Source organism: Homalodisca vitripennis, chromosome 1 (genome assembly GCF_021130785.1).
Source record: "Homalodisca vitripennis isolate AUS2020 chromosome 1, UT_GWSS_2.1, whole genome shotgun sequence".
NCBI lineage: Eukaryota > Metazoa > Arthropoda > Insecta > Hemiptera > Cicadellidae > Homalodisca > Homalodisca vitripennis.
Genome location: NC_060207.1, coordinates 43,803,978 through 43,829,084, shown reverse-complemented (window position 1 = coordinate 43,829,084; position 25,107 = coordinate 43,803,978). Strand labels below are relative to the sequence as shown.

The window sequence follows — 25,107 nt, the reverse complement described above, 5'->3', positions numbered from 1 at the left end:
ATTATATATATATATATATATATATATATATATATATATATATATATATATATATCGATGGTGGTACAGTATCCTATCGTATAAATAGACAGACCATCGTGTTTACTTTTTGGAAAGGCTTATCTCATGAATGGATGCACCGAATATGATCAAACTGTTTGTCGCCTATAATGTTCATCAATAAGCTGTTGACAGCAAATGTCGGCGACAAAATCAAATTTTGCGCTACCCCTTTGTTTCCAACATTTTTGATTGAGTAAGCCAGTTCATTTATCTCAGTTGGTGTTAAAATATCACTTGTGGAGGAAGGGGTCCTGTCTTCAGCATCGTGTGCCATTTTAAATAAAATTTGAGTAATTATGAGGTTTACAGGTGTTTCGTAATGACTCTTTACTATTGTAATTGTGCAATTGAAACTAGCTTTATATTGTTACGTGAATCATATTCTAGAATATTGCAAACCCTTAACGTAACATCCTGTATAATAAATATACTGTTATTTACTCTAGAGTGCGCACATATTTACCACAAGTTTTAGAATACAAAATTCAAGTCTTGGCTGTCAATAGTGAGAAAGATTTCGTGATGACAGTCTTGCGTATTTTTGGGTTTAAACCCATTTAAAAAGTGACATATTGCATATATACTTACAGATTTGGTCGGTGCATTTATAATCTTAACCGAAAATTTCAATCAACCGAAAATCTGTAGGTTGTGTTACCAACAAAACAAATATCACTAGGGTCACCCTAAAAGTTGACAACCCTTCGTAATTTTCAGCAAAAAAAAGGATTCCATGGAATACAAATGAGTAGTTATTTTATAACGATTTCTTGGTGGATTCAAATTTAATAGTTCTGTATAAGGTAATAGTTGCTTAAATATTGCTACAGTTTTAACTATGTCATAAATAAGATTGTCTCCAGGTTCCTACTAAGTGTGTGTCAATTTTAACTCAAAATAATGTAATGAATATAATTTGCATAGTTATTTTTGCAATTAATTAAGGTACGAAGAAATATTAGTAAGTAAATATTTTAACTTTCAAAAACATCACAATATAATGGAAATAAATATCTTTGCCAAAGTGGGCAGAACTTTTCAAACCGTCTAAAGATATTTAAAATCGTACAACCGTAGAGAGGTTTTTAATTTCAGATTTGTTTGTAACACAATAGTACCTTTTATAGAATAACTTTAACGAGTTTCGGTTACTAAGATGTTCCATGATTTGCTTCACGCTTGATGACATCTTGTGCGCCATGCAACACGGGGTCGAGACTGAAACATTCCGGGAGGTGGAGTGGAATAGTCTAATCAAAGTTGTAAATTGGCTTGATTCGCCGCTCTGTGCCGCCGCGTAATACACCCGCCGATAACTTCCTTTGAGTAGTCTCTACTTTGTAAATAACAAGTAACGAACTTGAAGCTATCATTCTTATCTCCGGGAAAAGTATTCATTCAGTCGAACTGCGCCCCTGGTCTGAACAAGTTAATTATGTGCAAACTTTTTACGTTTACTTCATCTTAAACAAACAAGATAAAGTAAATATCTGGAATTGGCTTTATGTGAAATATGAAAAAAATTCCTTAAGAAATTTTCAAATTATCCAGCTGAATAGGTTTCTGTAATGGAATGGACAGTGAACAAGAAACTAAGCACTGGCAGAGAGGTTTGTCTAGAAACTTGACGTACTAACTTGACTGTACTGTATAAACAACAACTGCACAGTGATATTGTATTGATAAGGAGTTAACCAGTTAATACAACACTACAACTACTATTCAGTCTCAGAACGCTGGTTCGCTAATCACTAATTGACATGTTGGATAATTTAATTCCAACTTTATTTCAACTCTTTTAATTTGTTGCCGTAATTTACGAGTACATTGTACAAGTTTATTTTGCAGATGTTATTTGATATCATGTATATTTTCAACGTATTTGGAGACAACAGAAGATATGTTATTTGAATATTTTTTTAGATAAGATCAAAAAACTAAGTATGCAATTCGTAACGGCAGTATTTGAACTTTTCAAAGTAGATAGCACCAGTTCGGGTACAACTTGTTTTATGAATTTATAAATAAAGCGATGTATGTATTTTAGTTCAAAAATATAACTTGCTACACCAGGGTTATCCTAGAGGCGATCCTTAAAAATTACTTCAAAGCCATCAACATTACTCGGGCGCCAGGCGGTGACTCGAGAAGATCGAATCGTTGCAACTAGTTCCTGTAGATTAAACAGGAGGGGGAGGGGGGGCGACGCGCGGGTAGAGGATGCTCCTGAACGGTCACCAGGGGCAGAGCCCCGCCGGTCGGACAGGAAGGATAGTATGCTAATGGGTTAGGTTGCGTCAAACTGTGGAGTGAGGCGAGTCGGACAGTTGCATAAGCGGCTTTCTCCTGAGTACACTGCGGCCGCTTCCTTCCCACCACCGTCCCCGCCATCGCGCCACACGGCCGTGCCGCCCCGCGCCGCCCCGCACAGTGTCGCTAAGCGCTTTCCCTCGGGGAAAGTTCAGTCGGTGGCCGGCCACGCCACATCGGGACCGACCTCGTCCCAGAGCCACACTCCCGGTTACCTAACGCTATTGTGTTTTGTCGTCAGCAAAGCCGACTATCAAGGTTGACATCCTAGCTCAAGGTCGGAGTATGCAGAGCAACCCCACCTGGCTAGGTACCAGTAGCCGGCTGGTTCCGTACACAGACAAAGGTGCTCAAAGGTGCTCGTTACAAACACAAGTCTGTCAAATTAGCGCAAAATTTCGTCTCTTAAGTAATAGCGAGCTAAGTGATTGCTGACAATTGTTGCACATTTCAAACTGCTCCAGCTTCTTCCTGGGTCACAGAAGCACTAAAACATATGTCTTAAAAGAGAAAATTACATCACGTAAGATCGTTCTTAAATTTTCTGTTGTATGCATTGCTAACAAAAAATTGGTTGTTGCTATCTGAAAATAATAGATGAATATTAATAATTTTTACAAGTATTTGGTATTCCTAACAATATCTTACTAACAAAATGTTCAAACTATATCTGAGAGTACTATTCTATCAGGTTACATTTAAAGTATACACCACCACAGATTTTAACCACAGAAATTCTGTGGTTTACAGAAATAAAATCCAGATGGCTAGCATTATTCCGCCAAGGGTTTATTATCGTATGTATTGCCATTAAGTTTCACTATTAAGGTGCAGTCTAATTTGCTTTTTTTAAATTATAACATTTATTTTTAGATTCATTCTCCTATGATTTGCCTCAGTGTTCTTAAGATGTCAGCTGAAACAATTGAAAAAAAACATGTGTTTGAGCAGCTTTAGACAATTTGAGCCCTAAATTTTAACTGCAACTGTAGTACTTTTCTCTATATGTTTTTGTGTGACAAAAATGGCTAAATACAAAATAATTTAACTAAAAAATGCAAGGGCAGTGTGTTGGTAAATGTGAGTGGTAGCATACTGACCTGGCATGAAAGATCTGGGTTCAAGTCCTGGTGGAGCAAGTATCTTTGTGAATCAATCTCTATTGAAATTATATATAACATTTTTTATACATGCTGAAAACAGCAAAAAAAGTCATTTGTGCTATGTACATGTTGTCTAAAATAATATTACAAGTGAAATAACTCTTAATTCAATTCTAATTTGTACTTTCTGTTCCAGTATATGATGTCCGGCTGGTACGGACATTACAGTTTCCGGTGTCAACCTGTTGATTACTCCTACAGTCCAATGGCTTTGAGAGTAAGTAAGCACTATGTACTGCTTTTTTTATTTAAGACACAATGTAATCTCAGTATAGGTACCTTTAGTAAGTGTCTGAACTTGAATGTCATAAGAGAACATTTACAAAAACACAATCATAAAATATTCCTTAGTAGTGTATCAAAGTGTTATTTTTAAATTAATAAATCAGAACTCTAGTTTTGTTATTAACCAGAATGCAGGAAATCTCATATACAGTATTGCAGTTTTGTATTTTTAATCAAAGCAAATGCTAAACAACAATAAGTTAGTAATTTTCAATGTCATACCAGTGTTAATGGTACATGTTGGACAGAGGAACTTGAGAAAGTAATATTTATATATAATTATTTTTATATAATAAAATACAACATTTAAATTTGATTTTGATTTAGTTTTGACATATGACAGATAGCCTCCATTGCTGTCAATATACTTCGCTAATTGGACTTCGATGCTTCGCTCACCTTTTTCCAGTTTATTGACCAGTATGTTGGGATAGCTTGAAGAATGTTGTTCTTTATTTGAGCCGGGGTCCTGGGACGATCATTAGAAACCAGTGATTTAAGATAATTCCCATAAAAAATAATTGCCATGGGCTAAATCAGACAACCGAACTGGCCAGTGCAGATCAACGCTTATGAAGATAAGATGTTCTGGGAAGTGTTGCCGCAAAGCTTTCATTGATACACACTGTGTGTGCTGTTGCACCGTCCTGCTGGAACTATACATCTCCCAAATCCATGTCATTGAGTTTTGGCAAGAAAAATGCTTGACTCATGCGGATATAACAATGGACAGAATCCTCCGAAACCACCTGTTTGTTTTATTTAAAAAACCATTGACTAATGACATATTCTTCACATCACCAGTTTCTCTGAAGTTGTTTACTCATGGAACAATAGACTGCCGGTCAGAAACACAACCACAGAGCGCGATATTAAAACGGGCACGGAATGCATTGTGCGGCGATGATTGCGCATCCGCTTGAAAAGTACTCTTCAACATTGAACACATGCTCCACCTATGTATCACTCTATGAAACAGGCTAAACTGTGTGGATCAGCACCTTACATTCCCTTTTCTCGAATGTGCATACCCTCCCCCCTCATCCTCCTCAAAATATCAGTTACTTCACAACACCCAATTCAAAAAAGCAAGTTCCTCTGTCTCACCCTGTAAACTGTTTTTTTTTTTTTTCACTTTAATGAATATATTGACTTGTGCAATGTGTTAAAAAACTTTGATAGAAATAAAAAAAAACTTATTTGTAACTAAGACTTACTTGACATAGTTTAGTGATAAATATAGTAAATAGTGAAGGAATAATACCTAATATTTAGAAACTGCAAATAATATATCAATGCTTGTACAATTCTTATAGATCAGTACATTATCCAAGACTGTACTAATGCAATTTTTAAAATAGCATGAAATAAATGTGTTCCTTACAGTACTTGCATTGTGTCTACCGTGAATCATTGTGCAATCCAACATAGTCTGGGATTGTGTAATGTGTGTTAATGAAGTCAATGACCCTGATTGCTATTATTGCCCTCATTGTTTGCAATCAGTTCCCGAAATATAATTAGCCTAGATATGTAGGCCAATACTTTATGTCGAGACTACACAATGAAGACATTTTTATCCACGAAAAGGCAGGATTATGTGTTAGTTGCTTGAGGATGTACAGTTTTAATATGCACTGTTATTGGTTATTTTAAAACTTAATTTACATCCCAGAATCAGAATGATGATTCAGCAGCACTTCTAAACATCATATGCTGTATAAATAAAGTTACTCCGCTAGAGGAATAAGGGAGATTCTGTTATTACTAAATACCAATTTCTCTTATGCAAATTATTTACTATTGTAATGAAAAATCATATGAGAACTCAGAGCATACAAATTATTACTAATTATCATTAGTTCTACATTATTTTTTGGGATAAAAGGGTGAGGTGTACAAGGGTTTAAAATATACAAAACAAACTAGTTACATTATGTATAATACATAGTTATAATTTCAACTGATTTAATTTGGAATTGTTCGTAAAAATCTAAACCTAATCAACCTCCCTGTTGTAGAAACAATAGGGAGGTTAATTAGGGAGGGAGTCCCCTAAAGAACAAATTAAATATTTTCCCAAATCTATCCTTATGCATCTTCAGATACTTTTAGCACCCTGAACTACTGATGCAGTAGAAATTCTATTACAAATTATACATCAGACTGGACTTAAGAAGCTTCTCTTTTTTTATTGGAAAATAACGTGTTTCTTCCATTTGAGATTACTTATTACTATTGTTGCCTTTAGTAGTTGATCTCTAAGTAATTTTTATATGAAGAGTAGATTAGTATATACATCACCTCTAAGTCATGACTACATCAGATGACTTACTAGGAGCAGATACACCAGAACCCTTAGGTGAACAGGGAATAGGTTCATTAACCCTTAGATGAGCAAGGTTTCAGGATCATCAATGTTTTGAAATGAACAAGGCAGTGGGTCCATTGTAATATCAAACCAAAGTTTGAATGGAGTAGGAAGAAAGTGCCACTAAGATGTGGCAATTCGAGTAGTCAATCAAATTTTGATTCTGTCGAGGCACTTAAGGACCTTGATCTGTACTTGAAAACCACTCATCATTCTATTGAGACTTAAGTGTGTCCATGAAAGTCTTGTTTAAAGGTTATAGTTTCTGTGATGATTTCATAATAATGGTATGACACAATAGTCCTTTGTGGAGCTTGATAGAAAAATCACAAAAAGAGGGCTGAAGACTCCTTCTGTACTAGTACAGGGAATCACGATAAAAAAATCTCTTTCAATTGATTGAAGGGACCCAATTTGTTTACTTCCTTTCATATTAACTATATTTAACAAATTACTCTGTACTACAGTAAAGGTTGTTGTTACACATCATAGTCTGGAAAGCATGTGTGTCTTACACCTACTACTTCCTTCATTCTAGGGATATATGTAGACAAAAACATGGTCAAACCATTTATTCCAAAAACTCGTATAGGTAACATTTTTATTTTGATGATTAACAGGACTACAAATTCAATAATAAATTATACATGTTTTTGGTCTTTACTACATTTAACATGTATAAGCACTTACAAATATTTCATTGAAGATACTTTTCTTATGTTTACAGATTTATTTTGTAACGGTATATTATTTTAAATGCTTTATGCTAAAAATTAAATGCTTTGTTAAACATTGTTATTATTAAATGTTTTCATATCCATGAAATTTATGGCTTTAGTGATATTTATATAAGTAAAAACAATGCACATGGAAAGCATTTGATTTTCACTACAGAACATGTAGGAGTGAAGGAAACAGATTTTTCCAGACATCTGCCATTGTTTAGTGATACATGATACAGTAACACTAGGTTTCAAGATCTACAATCTGATATCTTCCTCAGGTGAATAACTATCATATCAGAGCGTTGTGATACACATGTCAGGAATTTCAATAACCATGTTGTTTGTCAAATCTATGCACACTACTTCCAAAACATTCACTTAATAAAAAAAAAAAAACATCACCGGTTATTACCATTGAATTACAGAATACAGATCACAATAGGTCTGCACTCACCGACAAACCACATAGAACTAACCAGAGGCCAATAAATGGTGATTTTCACAGCAGAAACAAGAAATTATGGGAGTATGTGACAAGTGTATACAGTAACTACTCCTGAATCTTTTGGCAGCAGCACCAATCGCAGTTGAATGTTTGGTATTTTGTAATGCCCACATCTCCTATATTTGTCAAAAACTGAGTGTCCTAAACCATATTTTTGTAAAGTTAATCTTGTAAATGATATAATTCAATTGGGATATTTTGCGATAGAAATGGGATAAAGATATTAAATAAAGTTTGAAAGAATTTAAGAACATTTCTAGAATCTCCCAATCTTTGTATCTTGAATTGCTTAAAAAAGTATTATTGTAAACATTAAAGTAAAATACTAAAGTGGAACATATTATTTTTATGGAGCTACAGTAATAAAAATAGGAAATCTGCAGAGCAAACCTGATTAAGCTATAATATAAAGACTTGATGTCCATTGTAATTCACATTTAATTATTTTTCTGTGTGTAAAATATAAATGTTGACCTTGGTGTCTTTGCTACCTATTAAATTTGTACTACAAAGTAGTATTTCTGGAATTTCCTTAAAAAATTATTAAATTTGATATTAGGGAATAAGTTTTAAACCCAGTAAACCCAAAGTCTATTGAAAATTCTGTAAGAACTGCAATTAATAGATGAATGGTGTACAGAAAGACAAACATTGGAGAATTTATGAGAAATTTAAGTTCCGCTGACCTATAAACCAGTGTGAAATCTACACTTGAGAGAGATACTCATACATGTGTAGGTAGAATGGGAGGATCTGACATTGGCTGTGGAGGAGCAGCCTACTCACCTTGCCATATAACAAGTTACAACAGGAAGTAGTGTTTGAGTTCCTGTCCAGCCATAATAGTATGGCTCTCTGGATGTGGGCGGATTATTGTACTTGTGTTAAGTATTCCATAACAACTGAGGAAATTTCTTTTCCTTATTTATTCAATTATGATTTCTTAAGTTAACTTGAAAATTGTTGAAATTGTTACTTTATATTGTTTGGAATAAACAATTTATCAATCGTCACACTTTTGCAACATAAAAAATATTCTTCTAAAAATATTTCATGAAATTGATTGAGAAATTTTCACTAAGAAAGAAATCTATCATCAGCTACTATGGAGGGTCAAATGCTATCAAAAAGTTAAAAAATTAAATTATAATTATTTAGCTTGACAAACTGTTAAGACATTTAAAAACAGTTCTATTACCGTCATTCAGCAAGATTGAGATTAAGAGACTGAAAGTCGTTAAATTCTTGGTTATCATCGATTAGCTGGTGCTGATTTAACCTTTATTTTTATATCTGATGTAATTAATTATTTCTTTAATGTTTGTCTGGATTTTTGCCATCATTCAGTGGAAATAGATTTTTGTCTTTAACTTCCTGTATCACTGAATGTCCCGATGTCTAAGATGTCTACAAGACATTGGGTCTAAGTTAGAGATATCACAGGTTCAAATCCTGTCTGTAACATTGTACTTTTTATTAGTATCATCGACCTTGTACTGTATGACTCTCCCCCTTATTGTGTTTCATAAGATCCTCACACAGGCCAGTGGCCCATGAGGACTGACAAAATAAGACTTAAAAGGGTAACGGCCTTCTATGAAAAAAATTATATATGTCAAAATAGTTTTACTATTTCAAAATTTGTTTCATGATTTTTAATATGGTTTTATGTATTTTGTAGTTAATGTATTATATGAGTGCCTTCCAGAAAGTAACAGACGTTTTTGAATGGTGTGGCAGTGGGTTACAGCCACCGTCTTGGTATCAAAATACTAGCGTTCAGAATGCATTGAGCTTTAGTCGCTGTATCTCTTTTACTTTTCTCACTGTGGATAATTAAAATGTGTGCTGTAACTGGCAATACCGCTACTTGTGAAGTGCGTTCAGTGATAAGGTTTTTGTTGGCAAAAAACCATAAAACCTATTGAAATCTATTTCAAAATGTGTGAAGTTTATGGAAATTGAATGATGAGGAAAAGCAGTGGTTGTATTGACTTTAAAAATGGCCACACCAATTGTTATGATGATAGTCGTAGCTGTCGGCCTAGCCTAGTGACTGAAGATTTGATGTTGAAATCAATGACTGAACTCTCGGAACATTTCCCACAAATGACAGGAAGTTTACTTCATTAAATTATTGTAGGGAAGCTTTCCACACCACAGTAGGGAAGAACCACAAATATTGTGCCAGGTGGGTTCCAAAAATCCTTACGGAAGATCACAAAAAACTAAGGATGTGATTCTGGTTGATTTCCTTGAAGGAGGATCAATTATCAACGTAGAGAGGTTCTGTGAAACATTGCAGAAGCTACGGTGAGTGATGCAAAACAAGCGTAGGGGGAAATTGAGCTCACAAATTTTGTTTTTCCACGACAATGCACGTCCCCTTACAGCCCACTAAGCAACTACTACTTCTATTCAGCGATGAAGACCTAGCTCGCAACGCAGCGCTTTGATAGTGACGCTGAACTTCATACTGGCATTATTTATCAGTGGTTAAGATCTCAGGTGGCAGACTTCTACAAAGCTGGAATTGAAGAACTTGTGTCACATTATGATAAATGTCTCAATTTGAATGGGGATTATGTTGGAAAATAGTTTAAATGTATATAATAACATTTCTTACTTCATTTGGTTAAATGTTTATTTTAAAATTTTTGTTACTTTCTTGATAGCTCCATAGATAAGTAGGATATGAAGAAATGAATTCAGATGTGAGCCTAATTACCAGGATGAAGTTTGGCCTAGGTGTAGATATGGAGTAGTTTAAAGTAAATCAATATTAAAAACCTGAGAGTATTTTGTATCATAAAATTAATTGTACATTTTTGTTTCAGATGGCAAACACATGTTGGTGGTACTACTTTTCAAAGTTTACAGAATTTTTTGATACTGTAAGTTACATTCTATTTAGCTTGGCTTTGATAGTTAGTTATACAGAATTTAATCGTGTTTTGCGCTAATTAATACTTGTTTGAAGCATTTACATTGAAATGGCTACTATTTTATTACATGATTCAAGCTTTGAAAACTAAAGTATTTTAGTTGCATTTTTAAACAGCTTTTTCAGTCTTTTAAAGCTCTTTTTTATTGTTTTCATTCATTAAAATCTTAACATTTGGTATTACATTTTCGGAATAGATTTTTATCCTTTAATTGTAGGTTCAGATAGATTAACTGATGTACTAATACTATAATAAGAACAAAACAATGATTAATTTAAAACTTAGAAACACTGATGTAATTAGAGTTAATTCCCAAATTGAAGTTAAGTCACACTAGCTACCAAGCTATAATGTACAACATTATCTCAATAATTGTTAATTTGTTTTATATTAGAATTAAAACACTAATTCAAGACATTTCAACAAACACTTCACTCCTTTGCGGTGGTATTTGGTTTGTATTTGGTTGAAAATCAGTTGTACTTATTTATTCAAAAGTCACTAAGATTATGCTCACAAAATGTTATTTTTAATTTTTTAAATGCATTGAGAAAAAATTTGCTCAAAGAAGTGAGAGATACTTTAGAGTCTGTCAGTTAACAAAATCATCCAAGACATTCAGAAAGAAAGGTTTTGGTTAAACTTTAAATGAATCGGTTAGTAGATACAGTTCATAAAACCACAAACAAATTTCTAAAAAAAACTTGATGTATTTTGGAGTTTTGGTATTCCATGTTTACTCAGTCTTGGTTGTTACTAAATTAGCTAAATTTTTACTATGGGAATTTGCTTATATTATTTTAAAACTGCATTTAACTTTTGTGATTGTTTTAATCTTTTGGTGGTTTGTTAATCTTGTATTTGTTTGTTTTGTTTTTTTACCAATCATTTCATATAAAAATTTCTCTTCTTGTTTACCTAGCTTTAATGTTATGGCCAGCCGTTATTTACATTATAGATTCCAAAACTGTGATACTTATAGCTTTTTAAAGTATGTGTTTACGTTTCATAGATCAAACTTAGATTGTAATTGCATTTTGTTATTTGCACAAATATCAAATCAAATAATTTATATTAAACAGTGCACTTAGAACTGTAACATGTATACTCGTATCAGTAGTGGATGTAGATCTAGGCAGAGACTGATGGGATATGTTCACATTACATCAAAGCTGTTGTTAATCAAACTATTTTCTTGCAAGTGGAACATTGCCAGTTCTGAGCTGCAGCAGGATGGTTAGATATATTTCATACAAATAAATTGTATTGAAGTTCTAAAAATAGTTTACTTAGGAATTGCAAGATTGGTTCCAGTAGATTATTGGAAAAAAATAAGACTTTGTAAAAACTGTTTTTTTAAATTAAGAAATTACAATTAAAAATTAATATTATTCTTTTATAACACACAAATAATTTTCGTATGAGGTGTTAATGGTAATAAACATAATTTCAAGAGCTCAGGTTATCCTGTGTGAAGACGATTTCTTTTACAACGAAAGTCAAGTTCTGAAGGCAATAATTTTCTTTACAAAAGACCTAGGAATGGCCTAGAAAAGCACAAGTTATCCACTGCCTCACCTATGATGTAATAATATGATTGATACTTTGAAAGTCTGGAAGTGACAGGTTTGTGGTTAATGTGAACGTATTCCTGAGACAAGGAAAGTACTAGTCTCTGTTAGAGTGAATGACTTTGTTACAGCTGTTCTTCATCTTACGTAAGAAGAATGAGCATGTTTCAACTCTGCATGTGGTGCATCACGGCTGCATGCCTATGAGCGTGTGGATGGGCATGAAGTTTGCCCCAGGTTTGTTTCCATTTCATTGTCTCTGTTATAAATTTAGTAGTTTTTTTTTTTTTTATACAGTTAACAATTAACACTTTACAAGCTAGCAAGACAGACACAGTGTTAAGTGATATAGTTGTTCTTAGGTCCTTACTATACTGCTGAGTTGTGCCGCTAGTGTCTTACTATTGTTTAACGTGTGGGAACTTATTACACTAAGACAGATAAGGACGCAGCTGGAAAATCAGCAGCCCAACATCAAAATTCACCTGCCCTGCTCAAGACTTAACTGCCACCAGCGGCTCAGCTGAAAGTTGTGCCACTGCGTCTTGGACACTGTTTTAAATTGAACTTATTATTCTAGTACGTACTATGAAATTGCCTTAGAGAAACAATAATTGTGCTGTTAGCCACTGTAATATATTTTTAGCAGCACAACTCACTTAGCAGGTGTGTAACTCAGAGGCCTAGTATAATGTGGTCCTTACTGGCTTTTGTTAACATATGTTTTTACTTTTTCTTGAGAGAAGAGTATGTGAGTAGACTCAAAATTTAAAGGTCTTTAGCATACTGAAGAAAAAAGATAAAAATACCAGCTATTTTCATTAGTTAATATATAGATACTCTTAGACTAGTGAGGTAAAATATAATATATCAAGATCTAAATTTCTTATATGAAATCACTTAAAATTGTAGACCTTTTCTTTCAAAAACCAATCATCTATCATATTTTACAGTCAGCAATCTTATCAGTTGTTCTAATCACTTTGAAAAGACAATATAAATAGCACACTACAGTAATATCTATGCAAATGGCTTCATTTAAGATCATGTCAGTGTGTATGCATGTTTCGGTGTTCAAGCAGAATTCAATTACTTACTGTATATATGCATATAAAATGAATAGGTTTGCTTAGTTTTACTATGCAATCAAAGGCCTCTCTAAAGTTGTATTCTTTAAACAGGTCTAAATAAATTGACTGGATGTTTTAAGCTGGAACACATTTTATATTCCAAAAAGGTAGAGTTATCAGTTATTACAGATCTGAAAATTCTCATTACAGTGTATACAATCTAAACAATAATAAGTTTAGTCATAACTTAAACAGTTCTTATTAACAACTGCACACTTGAGAGTAGATGCCAATAAGCTGCTGAGATAATGTATAAAATATTGTTTAATTACAAAATAGTTTCATATATTTGTGGAATATATATTATTTTTGTAATATCTGCAATACATTCCAATATATAAACAAAGTAAGAGTATGCCTCTAGAGATAACAGTCTTCACTCAAGTCTATAGCTCATTTAATTATCAAGATGTTCTGCGGACAGACAGACATACAGAGGGGAAAATGTTCCAGTCTACTAAGTGATAGTCTTAAATGACACGTAGTGAAATCTGCTTGACACACATACACGTTCATTGGACTCATTCATGTTTATATAAAAATTAAGTTTCTTCCAAATTTTATGTCTACAGATGAAATTGTTCTTGAGACATCCTGCGAGTAGTTAGATTGTGTAAAAGCCCAGCCAAATGCCCATAGTCAAAAACGACGTTGCCTACGGTATAAATGAGTTACATGCACATTTCCAAGTCCATAGGTCAATTCATTTTGACATATTGAGTGGAAAACAGACTCAGACAGGTAGACATACAGAAAAGTGATAGCTAAGCAAAATATACAAAATATATATGCTATTTGTTAAGCATTATTAAGTAATATTACTGTTTTTATATATTTTTAAATATAAAATAAATACACCTTCTAAAGAGGTTTAAGTAAAAAGTCAGAAATATGTATAATACTAGATAGCAAAGGTAACCCATCAAACTTGACAGATATAAAAATGCTACTACTTTGTTTAGTTATCGATTTTTCAAAATAAAACTGCTGGTGTTCATTATAGTTTTACATCTCTTACTATCTGAATATTTCATTATTTTTTTATTTATAACTATGTAAGTTATTAATAAACTAATGCTATTCATCTCTTCAGCTCAATAACATTATGTTTTCAATAACCTTTTAAGATAAGAATCATTAACTTTGGTAGATTTTTACTGAGATTGTTATACAGCAATAGATTTTACTAATTGAAGTTAAGTACAATATTTGTCATGAGTGTAACCTTCAAGGCTTAATATACATAAAGTGAGAAGAGCGTTATAAATGTGATTATAAAGATATGATCTCAGTCTACAGCAACGGATTACTTCAATATGGAGGTTGTATGAGTCATATTGAATGGTACCATACAAATCGAGGAAGTGCTAATAACACCAACATTTGATCTATGGCATCATAATTGTATCAACCGATTGTACTGATTAGTTTTTCTATATTGTTATGTTTGTTTACTAAAACAATACTTCCAGTTCTTTACATTACAGTTAATACCATTGTAGAGTCAGAACTATGTATATTTTTCGGTTGTGATCCTCTGATTTCTAAACACAAATTTTCACTTTATTCTAATTTAAAAATTCAGTATAGTGGTATAATGAGAACTTGTTCAAAGAACTACTGGAGTGTTTAACTGTTTTTAGTTGAAGTGGGAATATTTGTTGTTTTTATATACATCTTAAACAATTTTAAAGGCAAGCCCAATATAATTTGTAGTTTCAAAATTTTAGACATAGTTGTTTTTTTAACGTTGTACGAGATAAATGTTTGGGATCTCCTTACTTAAAACTATTTTGTATAAAAAAGCCTTTGAAACTTAAAAATTATTCAGATACTACTATTATCTGAAGCCAAACTCTCTTTCAACATTTTTAGAAAATTCTTTTTTTTTGTTCCAGATCATTTACCACATAATTATTGAAAATTTTGGGCTATAATAATAAGTTTCTTGTGAAAAGAATTGATTTACAGTAGAACCCCTCATATCCGGCCACCACGGGACCGAGCCCCTGGCCGGATAACGATTCGGCCGGATAAACCATCCTACAGTACACAGCACTTGACGAAACAAAACAATTGTACTGTACTGTACTAACCGCACTGGAAATAATCAACGAACTGTTTACAGGTTAAACCTATTAGCTCAACTGAGGACAACACAAGAAAATGTAAACAAATAGATACACAAAAATAACGCAAGAGTCGTGGGAGACTAGTGCGTGCAACTGCGCGTCTGCAAGCCGTGGTAAATAAATTTCGATATTGGCTTCCGGGAAGTGGCCGGATAAACCGAGGTGCGGTAAAACCGAGGCCGGATATGAGGGGTTCTACTGTATATTGTTTAAATAGCATAAATATTAATGCTTTAAATTTTCTCAAGACTAAATTTTTTTTTATATTTTTATTATTATTTACTTAACCTATTAAAATAATCTATTTTACTACCAATTGTGGTTTGTTTTAATATTTAAGGTTGGCGCAAGCTCCAGAAATCAGCAAAGTTCCATCCATTTGTAAAATAATTTTATAGTATTACTCATGTTTACATTTAATATTGAACTATTCCCCAGTTTCTATTATAATTATTTCTTCCTTATAGAAGCTACTTCAAATTTGATTTTATTCTTCAAACGTATTATGTGAAGTAAAACAATTTATATTTGGGTGTTGGAAAATAAAATTGTAAAAAATAGAAATCTGTCAAGGGTCAATGATATGATGTAGTCAAATCTGCAATAAAGCGATAATTATAAGTTGCAATGCAGTAAACTGATATTTCCAATAGAGTCAGGGGTGTAACCTGGGGGTGCATACTATGTAAGTGCACATTGACCAGGAGTGGAGGGTAACAAGCGTGCAGATAAGGAGGGGTAAAAAAATTACAAGGAGAAAATAATTACGGAATTACTGTACTTTTAACAATTTTAATACTTAATTTGGAATAGAAAATATTTTGTATGCCAACGATTGTTTATTTAATCCATAAAGGTTAAGGCCATAGTAATTTATTTGTTTGAATTAGTGGGTGTCTTGGAGAGGTCACCGAGTTTGAGAGTTAAGTGTTGTGTATGGGTGACATCTGCATATTCTGTTAAATAATTTTGCTTTACTGTGTACTATTTTGGCTTTATTCCACTTCATATGATGATTTTCATACCATTATGATCACCTTGTTTGGTTTTTTTTTTTTTAATAATATAATGTGTATCTTTTTTCCGAAAATTGTTTTACAACAATATTTTGTTGTTGTGTCATCATTTTTCTGTAACATTTTATTTTGTTAAACTAGTGTATCTATACAGCAATTGTAAAAGAATTCAATTCTTTACAACAAAAATACTTTCCTCTACATTTCCACACAGCATTTGAGTGTAAATCATCGTAGTGATATGGATGGCTGTGGCATGCGATCAGTTGCTACGGTGGTGGAGTGACTCTTTCTACAAATTACTTTAAATTTTTAGGATCTTTTCATAATCAATTTACTTTTTAGGTATTCAACAATCAAAATAAAAAATAAAATATGTTTTTATCTACATCATTTATAATAAGAATTTATACCTTTTTACATGATTGAAAGTTTTTCTCTGAAATACAATTTTATTAACTGAAGAACAAGTCATATTTCAAGCAAATATGATGTATATAAAAGCTAAAATTTTAAAGTAAAACACTGCAAAAAAGTCAATTTGAGTATCACACATGTTAAAAACCTGGATACTTTTTGCAAATCTTTGTATATGAATAACCAAAGGGTTAACCTTTGACCTTTTCGCTTGCTGAACCTTATGTTTTAGATTTTACACATGAAGGAGAGGGTAGATACCAGTTCTCAAAGTGCCATGTTTATGTTGTAACATATATCAATGACTAATTTCCGTAATCGTGATTTTTTCATTATTAATAATAGACTTAAAACAAAGACAATGTGTGTGTCAAAACTAAGGGAACATAACAGTTCATAAGTTACAGGAGGCATAGTCTGGTGTTTGCAGATTGATTGACGCTTTTCGCCTTTTCTTTTGATGCATTAAAAGTAAATAATTATTACAGGATAGGGAGCAGGAAAAAATTGTTATACACTTAGTCACAGAATAACTATTGCCATCTCTGAATTGAGTAACAATCCTAAAGTTGAAAGCTGAATTAAACTCAAATGTTTAATTAATGTGGTGGAAAAGTACATTGTTAACAGAACCTATTAATACAGGTTAAAACTTGTGTATAATAATGTATTTTTATTAAAGTAGATTATTCATGTTATCAGATATAATTATAGATATTTTAATGAAATTAGTAGATAAGTAGATAGATAACTAATACATACAATCACAAACATGACTCTCTACAAATGAAATAAACTTAGATAAAGACAATGGTAATATTAGAAATATCAGAGGATAGCCCTTTAACTCCATTAAGATACATGTATTTTCCCCGTGCCTGTGCGTATGGTAGTGCTGTTAGTGTTTTACAAGTATTAGTAATTTAAACACCAAGACATATTGCTGTTGGTGATAAACTATTTACTACTATCTCATTTTAAGTGAAGACAGTACAATATCAAGATAACTGAGAATACAGTTTCTCCAGTTTTAATCATGACTATGTATCCCAATAGCCAGGTTTTGCACTAGCTTTCTTCTGTAAAATTACAGGTGTATTGCTAAATTAATCAATAGTCAATCATTTGAAAATAATTAAATAAAACATGTAATTGAAACCACTGTATTTCCTATGGTACTTACTTGTACATAACTTTTATTTCATTCGTATTGTTGTATGATTTCCAATATTAATATTGTTCCAATTTACAGGTGGTCACAGCACATTCTTTGCCTTGCTGAACACATTTGTGCATATTGTCATGTACTTCTACTATATGGTAGCTGCTATGGGTCCTCAGTACCAGAAGTATATATGGTGGAAGAAGTACCTTACCACCATGCAAATGGTATGTTTGTTTTAGATTTTGTAGTGTTGTTCCCTTAGTAACCCGCCATTGGTATCTTAAAATCAATGAGAGAGAAAGCTTAAGAAGAAAAGTATTTAGTTTTAAAGATATTTTAAATTCATTCAGTTACAGTATTTTGTGCAATTTTCTGCAATACTTTAATATGGCAGGCAACTTTTAAAGTTTCAATTTTGTATTGTACTGAGTTTCAGTCCATGGGCGTATTATTCTGTTCGTAATAATTGAGTTTTAGTCCGTGTAAATAATGTTTTGTCCTTATATGCCGATATAGTGTTTATTTATGGTGTATGTGAAGGTAGTACTACGGCCGCTGTTGGAGAATACAGACAACGTTACCCTTACTGCAGGATTCCAAGTGGTAGAATTAGTTAAATGGTCACTTCCTAGCGCAAAGTTCCACTATGACCGCTCTTGCCAACATGATGTTATTGTAGAGGAAAACATTGTTGCTGTTGTTGAACATAACCCAGATATTAGTACAACATGTAATTCTAAACCGTTCATATATATTCGTAATAGCTGCAGTTTTTTAAATAAGAGTTTTCCATCTTGTGTTTTTACTCCAGCATAGCTTCATGAGAGGATTTTTGACTATCATAAATTTGGTGTTATTTTGTTTTGTGTGGTCTTGTGATGAAGTGATGAGGTCAAGGTTATATTATCTATTTTGTCATCCAAAAGATGATTCATTTTCTCCTAATCTTATTTACTGCTATCAAATTGTAAAATTGAGAAAGAAAATTTAAAGACCGGTTTGGTGGAACAATAATGTAATCTATCCTGAAATTTTTATGTTATTGTGAAAATAACACCAAATGAAACATCAAAGTGAAAATAGCCCTCTTAAGCAGAGTGTCACTTTAGCTTTGCAATAGCCATATTGACACTTATAAGATCAGCTGAAATCAATGATGTCCCCCCCCCAGCTTCAGTAAATGGTGGTAGTTGATTTTAATGGGATTAGTTGCATTAGGGATAAGAAAAGAGTACTTTGTGCAGTACATTGGTGTTTCTTAATCTACATAATTTCCAGTTGATTATCATTGATTTTGCTAGTAGGTATGGTTTGTGACAAAACAATTGACTATCTGAACAACTTCTATAGCCTTAAAGAGAATGAATCCTTTTCAGATGATTCTCAATGTGCTTTAATTGTGATCATTGATTGCAGGTCCAGTTTGTTATGATCTTCGCTCACCAGTTCCAGCTTCTGTTCATTGATTGCAACTACCCCAAGAGTTTTATGGTCTGGATTGGCCTCCACGGAGTCATGTTCCTCTTTCTCTTCTCAGACTTCTACAAGACACGCTACTCAGGCAAGAAGCCGTCAAAGAATGAGGGAGCTTGTATGGTGAGTGTTCACAATAAATGTTTTTCAGTAATTTGATTAAAATGAGAGAAACATCCTTTTCCTATATGTGGGTAGTTAATTTGTTTTAAGGATTATCGTGGCATCTACAGTAAAATGTTTAACATTTTAAAATATTAATTTTTAGGCTTTAATAGCTCGGGTTATAAAAGCAATTTAATGTACTTTATAAATTCTGTAACTAATTAAAAAATTATTTAAAATAGTATAAAAAGAAACTGAAGTACTGTGTAAAACAGAACTGTATAGATTTACAGCTTGTGTTGCATGAGAAATCTAACTCATAATCAGTAGAGCAGTAAGGTTCTGTAAAACACACTTGTTGTGGTGAGTGATGTAGATTTTGTAATTATAAATGCTATATGTTATCTGCATAATTCACTTGTCTATGGTTTTCGTGCCGTATCTGTCAAATCTGTGAGATAACTGAGAGTTTACTGTATTCATTCGTGACTCTGTTCTCTGTCTCATAAAAAATCATTGTTATCACTTTTTTTGTTTCTGTTCCACAATCATTGTAACTTTTTACTCTTTATACTTAAATGAGGGAGCTTAGTATTGTTTGGTGAAAATATATAACTGCAATGTTTTTGCTATAATATTACAGTGTAATTTGTGTTTATCTCTTGATGTATTTTTAAAATGACTAAATAGCCTTCACATTTTCAATGAAATTAGTTTGTAGATGATCTGAATTTGAAAGTGAAGAGTGCATACTAAAATACACATGAAGATGGATGTGGTACATGGTATTTTAGAATATCTTTAATAACTTTGAACTAATTATACTATAGTAATTGTTAATAAGTATATAAAATGTTCCAGCCTGTCCTGAACAACAAACAAAATGGAAAGATAGCGAATGGAAAGACTGCCCATTATACAAACGACTATTCGGCCGTATACTCGAGTTGTTACTCCAATGGTGTAAACAACGGCTACATGACCAGTAACGGCACACATCCTCTCAACTCCTGTGCGACCACAGAGGGCGACGAGAGTAGAAAAATAAAGTAGCACCAAAGTAGTTCTAAGTGCTTCGAAGCATTCACGGAACATTTTGTTAGTTGTTATCTAATTGTCTTTTTATCAAAGATGTTCATGCCATTTTTGTATTTTTTACAAAATGTGTTATAAGTATCGGGCCACTGCTGTTTATATGGCCTTTACTTGTTGTTTATATGTACCATACTACCATTATTGTTTAAGTGTTTTTATTTCCTGAGTCACCATATTTAACATTGTGTTATTGTAGCAACATACAGAATGTTAGTTGTATACAGAAAGTACACATTCTTCTATACTATATTTTTCTTGTTTAAATTCCTTAATGCCTTCAATTAAAGTGAGAAAATATCCTTTTTAAGTTTTTATTGATTATAACTTTTATATAACTATTACAATTATAAATTGTAAGATATTTCTACTTACTTGTGATGTTAAGTTATCTTGTATTTTAATGCGGTAAGTGTACTGTATTTACAGTACTGAGGTATCCATACTGGTGGAACGGTAATTTATTGTGCTATTGTTATTTATATTTTTGTCAGTTAGACAAAGTTATGGATTAGAGAATTTAATTGCTGTTTGTAATGAGATATTTACAGTGAGAAGTTACTAATTTTAAGCTTTAAGTAATGTGAGGCTTTAATTATTTATATATGGAAACGTTTAAATTATATAAATAAATTTGTTCCTAAACTATTGACATTTTATAAATAATTTACAGCATAGAAAATACATGATTGAAACTGAAATATGGAACACAACCGATCAAACATTTATACTGAATTTCCTCAAGTGTATTATCAACAAATTCTGTACTGTCAATAATTAATTGCATATTCCATGTAATCAGAATTGCTATACATTTTCACAAATCTACTGAGATTTTTATTTTTATTTTCAATACATCGCAATTTTAAATTTAGCAAGATTGTTTTTTAAAAGCAATCATTACATATATTTAATCTGCTTATCGTACAAATACCAATTATTCTGATGACTCAGAGGTGAGGCCATGTGTTACTGTTAACAGTTGTGATGCTATTAGTCTAGCTAGAGCCACGAGTCATGCGCACTCTATTGACAGTTCCAACGATTTCGCTCGCAACATTCTTGAGTCCTAACACAAATGTTTCTTTAGTATAGTTTTTGTTGTAAATACCTGAAATATATTTGTGTAGTTATTTTGTAAGTGGCCTAGGTGCAGTAGACTAAGTTGCTTTAGATGTGATGATGCTAAGTCGTGTGGCAAATGTACTGACTGACAGCTTGGTCCATCAGCTTGTAGTGTATCATGATAACGTTAGCTTTGTATCGTTACCGTTGTAATAACTCAGGCTAGTATATTGTTTTTGTTTAAATACCGGTTAAAACCAATTAAATAATAACAACCCTCTTTTTAAAGGTAATCACGTACTAGAGCTATCTTCAAAAATCATTCCAAAAAATCGTATTTTTTAACATGAGAAGATTTATTTGATAATTGTACACGCACTACGGAAATTTAGATTTTATTGAATACACATTCTAAAAATTACAAGTCTGATTGTATCTACCACAATAGTATGCAATCTGTTGGAAAACAATAAAATAATTGTTTTATTGCTATTGATCCAGTGATAAACTCTCACTCAACTACTTATTAAATTTGTGCTCAAATATTCACAATAAGATATTTCATTCTTGTAGTCTATGCACTCCTTGTCAAGAGTAAATATACATTACACTGATATTTGCCTTTAATTATGTGACAAGTAAAGTAAAACTATTGTTATTTAAGAGCAGTTTTAAAATGTCATCTGTAACAAGATTATTCTGTGTGACCGCTTAAAGCTGATGTCAAATGTTACCGTATTGTTTTGATTGTTTGAGCACTTAAGTTATGTGTGTAAATATGTATTATGTGTTGTAAAAGTATCGCTCTTGTTCTTTCTAAGTCGTCAATCTTGAAGATCATATTCAGTGAATCAAAAGATAATCTTATAATTTACCTTAGCACGAGAATTAAGTTAGTTTGTAATAACAGTATTCCAATATTACTGTAGTTTAGTTCTTTAAATTTGTATTTTTAATAATTAAAATCATCAGTCTGTACTTTTAAATTCCTTTACTGCATTGCTTTATGCTAAATGAAATTATTTTTTTAAATAGTGTATATTGTTAATTAATTGGTTGTTCTATTATTTGATCAGTTTTTTACTTAACAGTATTTATTAAAATGACATTTGTATATTAAAATTTGTGTATTATTACTCTGTGCCTCTACCAAATCATTCCATTCTGCTTGATCAATGTCTGGAGCTCTAACAAAATCTTATATAGATGGACAGCAAGAAATGACCTCTGTGACACTTTGTAACAATTACCTCTTTGTCACATATCAATATTTTTACCTCTGTTGAAGAGAAAAGGAAGTTTTATTCAACATAATTTGTTTCAATTTACAAATGTTTCATAAACATGAATTCTTTTAAAGATCTATATTTTCTCTTTCTTCATTACAAGTTCACAACACACAAATATAATTAAGTTGTTATAAATATATTACTTCATACATAGTGGTAGCCAATAGCTTATTTAGTGGGTTTAAAACTAATTTGGTGGTTCTAGCTCATGTACGAGGTGGGTTGTTGCAACTAGAACTGCATCATCGCAACCCTCCAGTACTGGATACATAACCGTAACAACTAAACGTAAAATTTTAACTCTCGTGATAACATGACCAATGCAATGAAAAAGTAGAAAGTTCCACTGAAACTTCAGTGACAGTGCAGGCAAATATTGCACGGATTCTGGGCTGGTTCTAGTACGGAACAATGAGATCATTGTGACACTATACATCGCAACACGTCCAGAGAGGCTATATTTTTATTTCAGCCTTTTCGTCCTTCCCCTCTAATACTATATGTAACCAATTGGGAATTTACTTATAGTCAGCACTTTGTAAATTTGTAAGTTTTTTTATGTTGGCTACACGTATTTGTCTTTTGTCTGTTAGAAAATGTAAAAATTTATTTTCTGTATGGACATTTTAAAACATATAATCATTGAAATTATATGTTGTGTAATGTTTGCCTCCAATTTAAAGAAGTTAAACCTTATGTCTTGGAAGATTGTATAAACCAGTCAAAAAATTCATAATTTAAATAACAAAAAATTACATTATTGTTATTATACAATTGCTCAATTTTGCATATAATTTCTTTAAAATTTTGAAGTCTTCAAAATATTGATAGAAAATAGTGGTAGTTAGTGATTATTATCTCATAGTCAAGTTGTGGGATGATTTTAAAAGCCCTAAAATATGTGTATGTAAACAGATATGAATTGACGCTTTATAAAAAAATATATTGTTCCTTAATACTGTAATACACATTGCTCTTAATGCTTTGCTTGGGTCCGGAATAAGACAAAAACAGTTTACAAGTTGTATATTTGATCTTTGTCATCAATCAAGTTCAGAGCATGGATCTACCCAGCTATGCTCTGGTTGGTGAAGCCTGGCAGAAATCATACCTGCTCAACCGAGTCCAGTTACACTCAGAAGTGATCGTCATACTGCAGCTAATTATCATTGTGAGTAAATTTTCCCTCTGCCACTGACAGAATAACACAGCTTATGCTAATTGATCGAGTAAACACACAATATAATATAAACACATTAATAATTATTTAGAATTGTACTTCACAAGTAGTTACATTTTGATTACCTGTTCAGACTAAATCATGCCTTTGGTGTAAATTAATTCCTGATACGCCTGGATATATTACAAACAGACTGAGATATTGATGTATAATCTTCACCATTCCTATTAAAATACTATTTTGGAGTTTTTTTTAGGGTAAAATACCCCCTTTTTTTAAATGGGAGTAGACGGGGGTCACTTTGAATTTCAAATTGCAATCCCTATCTAGTGACATGTTATTTGAAAGGTAGATTCAAAAGCAACAATGACATGAAAAAAACATCTCTATGATGATCCTAGCAAAAGTTATGGGCAAACAACCCCTAACATCTTAGGTTGTAAATTAAGTCCTGATACACCTGGATATATCACGGATTGAGATATCAATGTACAACCTTCACCATACTTTTGAAAGGGGGATAGAAGGGAGTAACTTTAAATTTTTTAAATTGCAAATACCTCTATATTGTGACATGTCATTTTAAAGGTCTATGTAATGGAAATGCAATGACATGAACAAAACATCTCTAGGACGATCCTAGCAAACGTATATACATTGTAATGTCACCTAGAAAAGGCACCTCTTACCAAAACCATGCACACCAGAAACATTGATACTACGTAAAGGGATAAGCTGGGCCCCTCAAAGTCTTACTAAAAGATATCATGCATACAATATATTGATATGCGCAGGACATTTTCCCTACAGATTATTATTTTGTTGCGTTATTTGCCCATAACTTTTAACTTTTTAAGAAATGACATACAGGTGTTTTCTTAGTATCATTGTGTGTCTATTAAATAGACTTTTAATATGATAACTGACACCTCTTAAAATTGTTAAACAATTTCAAGTAACATTATTTTTACTTATTTTTCAATAACTCTTAGGATGGTGACCGTTTAAAGTTATAACTCTAAATAACTTGTACATTATAGAAATATACAATTAATTGTTATAACTGAATTGTTTACAAACATTATTTTGGATTGATTTAAGTCCA

At 32.2% G+C, this 25,107-nt stretch overlaps 1 protein-coding gene across 3 annotated transcripts in view; it reads left to right on the top strand.

Annotated features, from left to right (window-relative positions):
• LOC124360511 (elongation of very long chain fatty acids protein AAEL008004-like) overlaps positions 1-22,655 on the top strand; it is an 82,565-nt gene extending 59,910 nt beyond the window's left edge. For all 3 annotated transcript variants that reach the window (XM_046814222.1, XM_046814213.1, XM_046814205.1), the window contains exons 4-9: positions 3,673-3,753; positions 10,260-10,316; positions 12,070-12,175; positions 17,886-18,022; positions 19,215-19,394; positions 20,238-22,655. In XM_046814222.1, coding sequence (XP_046670178.1) covers positions 3,673-3,753; positions 10,260-10,316; positions 12,070-12,175; positions 17,886-18,022; positions 19,215-19,394; positions 20,238-20,429 — 753 coding nt within the window. In that variant the 3' untranslated portion in view covers positions 20,430-22,655. The remainder of the gene's footprint in view (positions 1-3,672; positions 3,754-10,259; positions 10,317-12,069; positions 12,176-17,885; positions 18,023-19,214; positions 19,395-20,237) is intronic.
• The last annotated feature ends 2,452 nt before the right edge of the window (positions 22,656-25,107 follow it).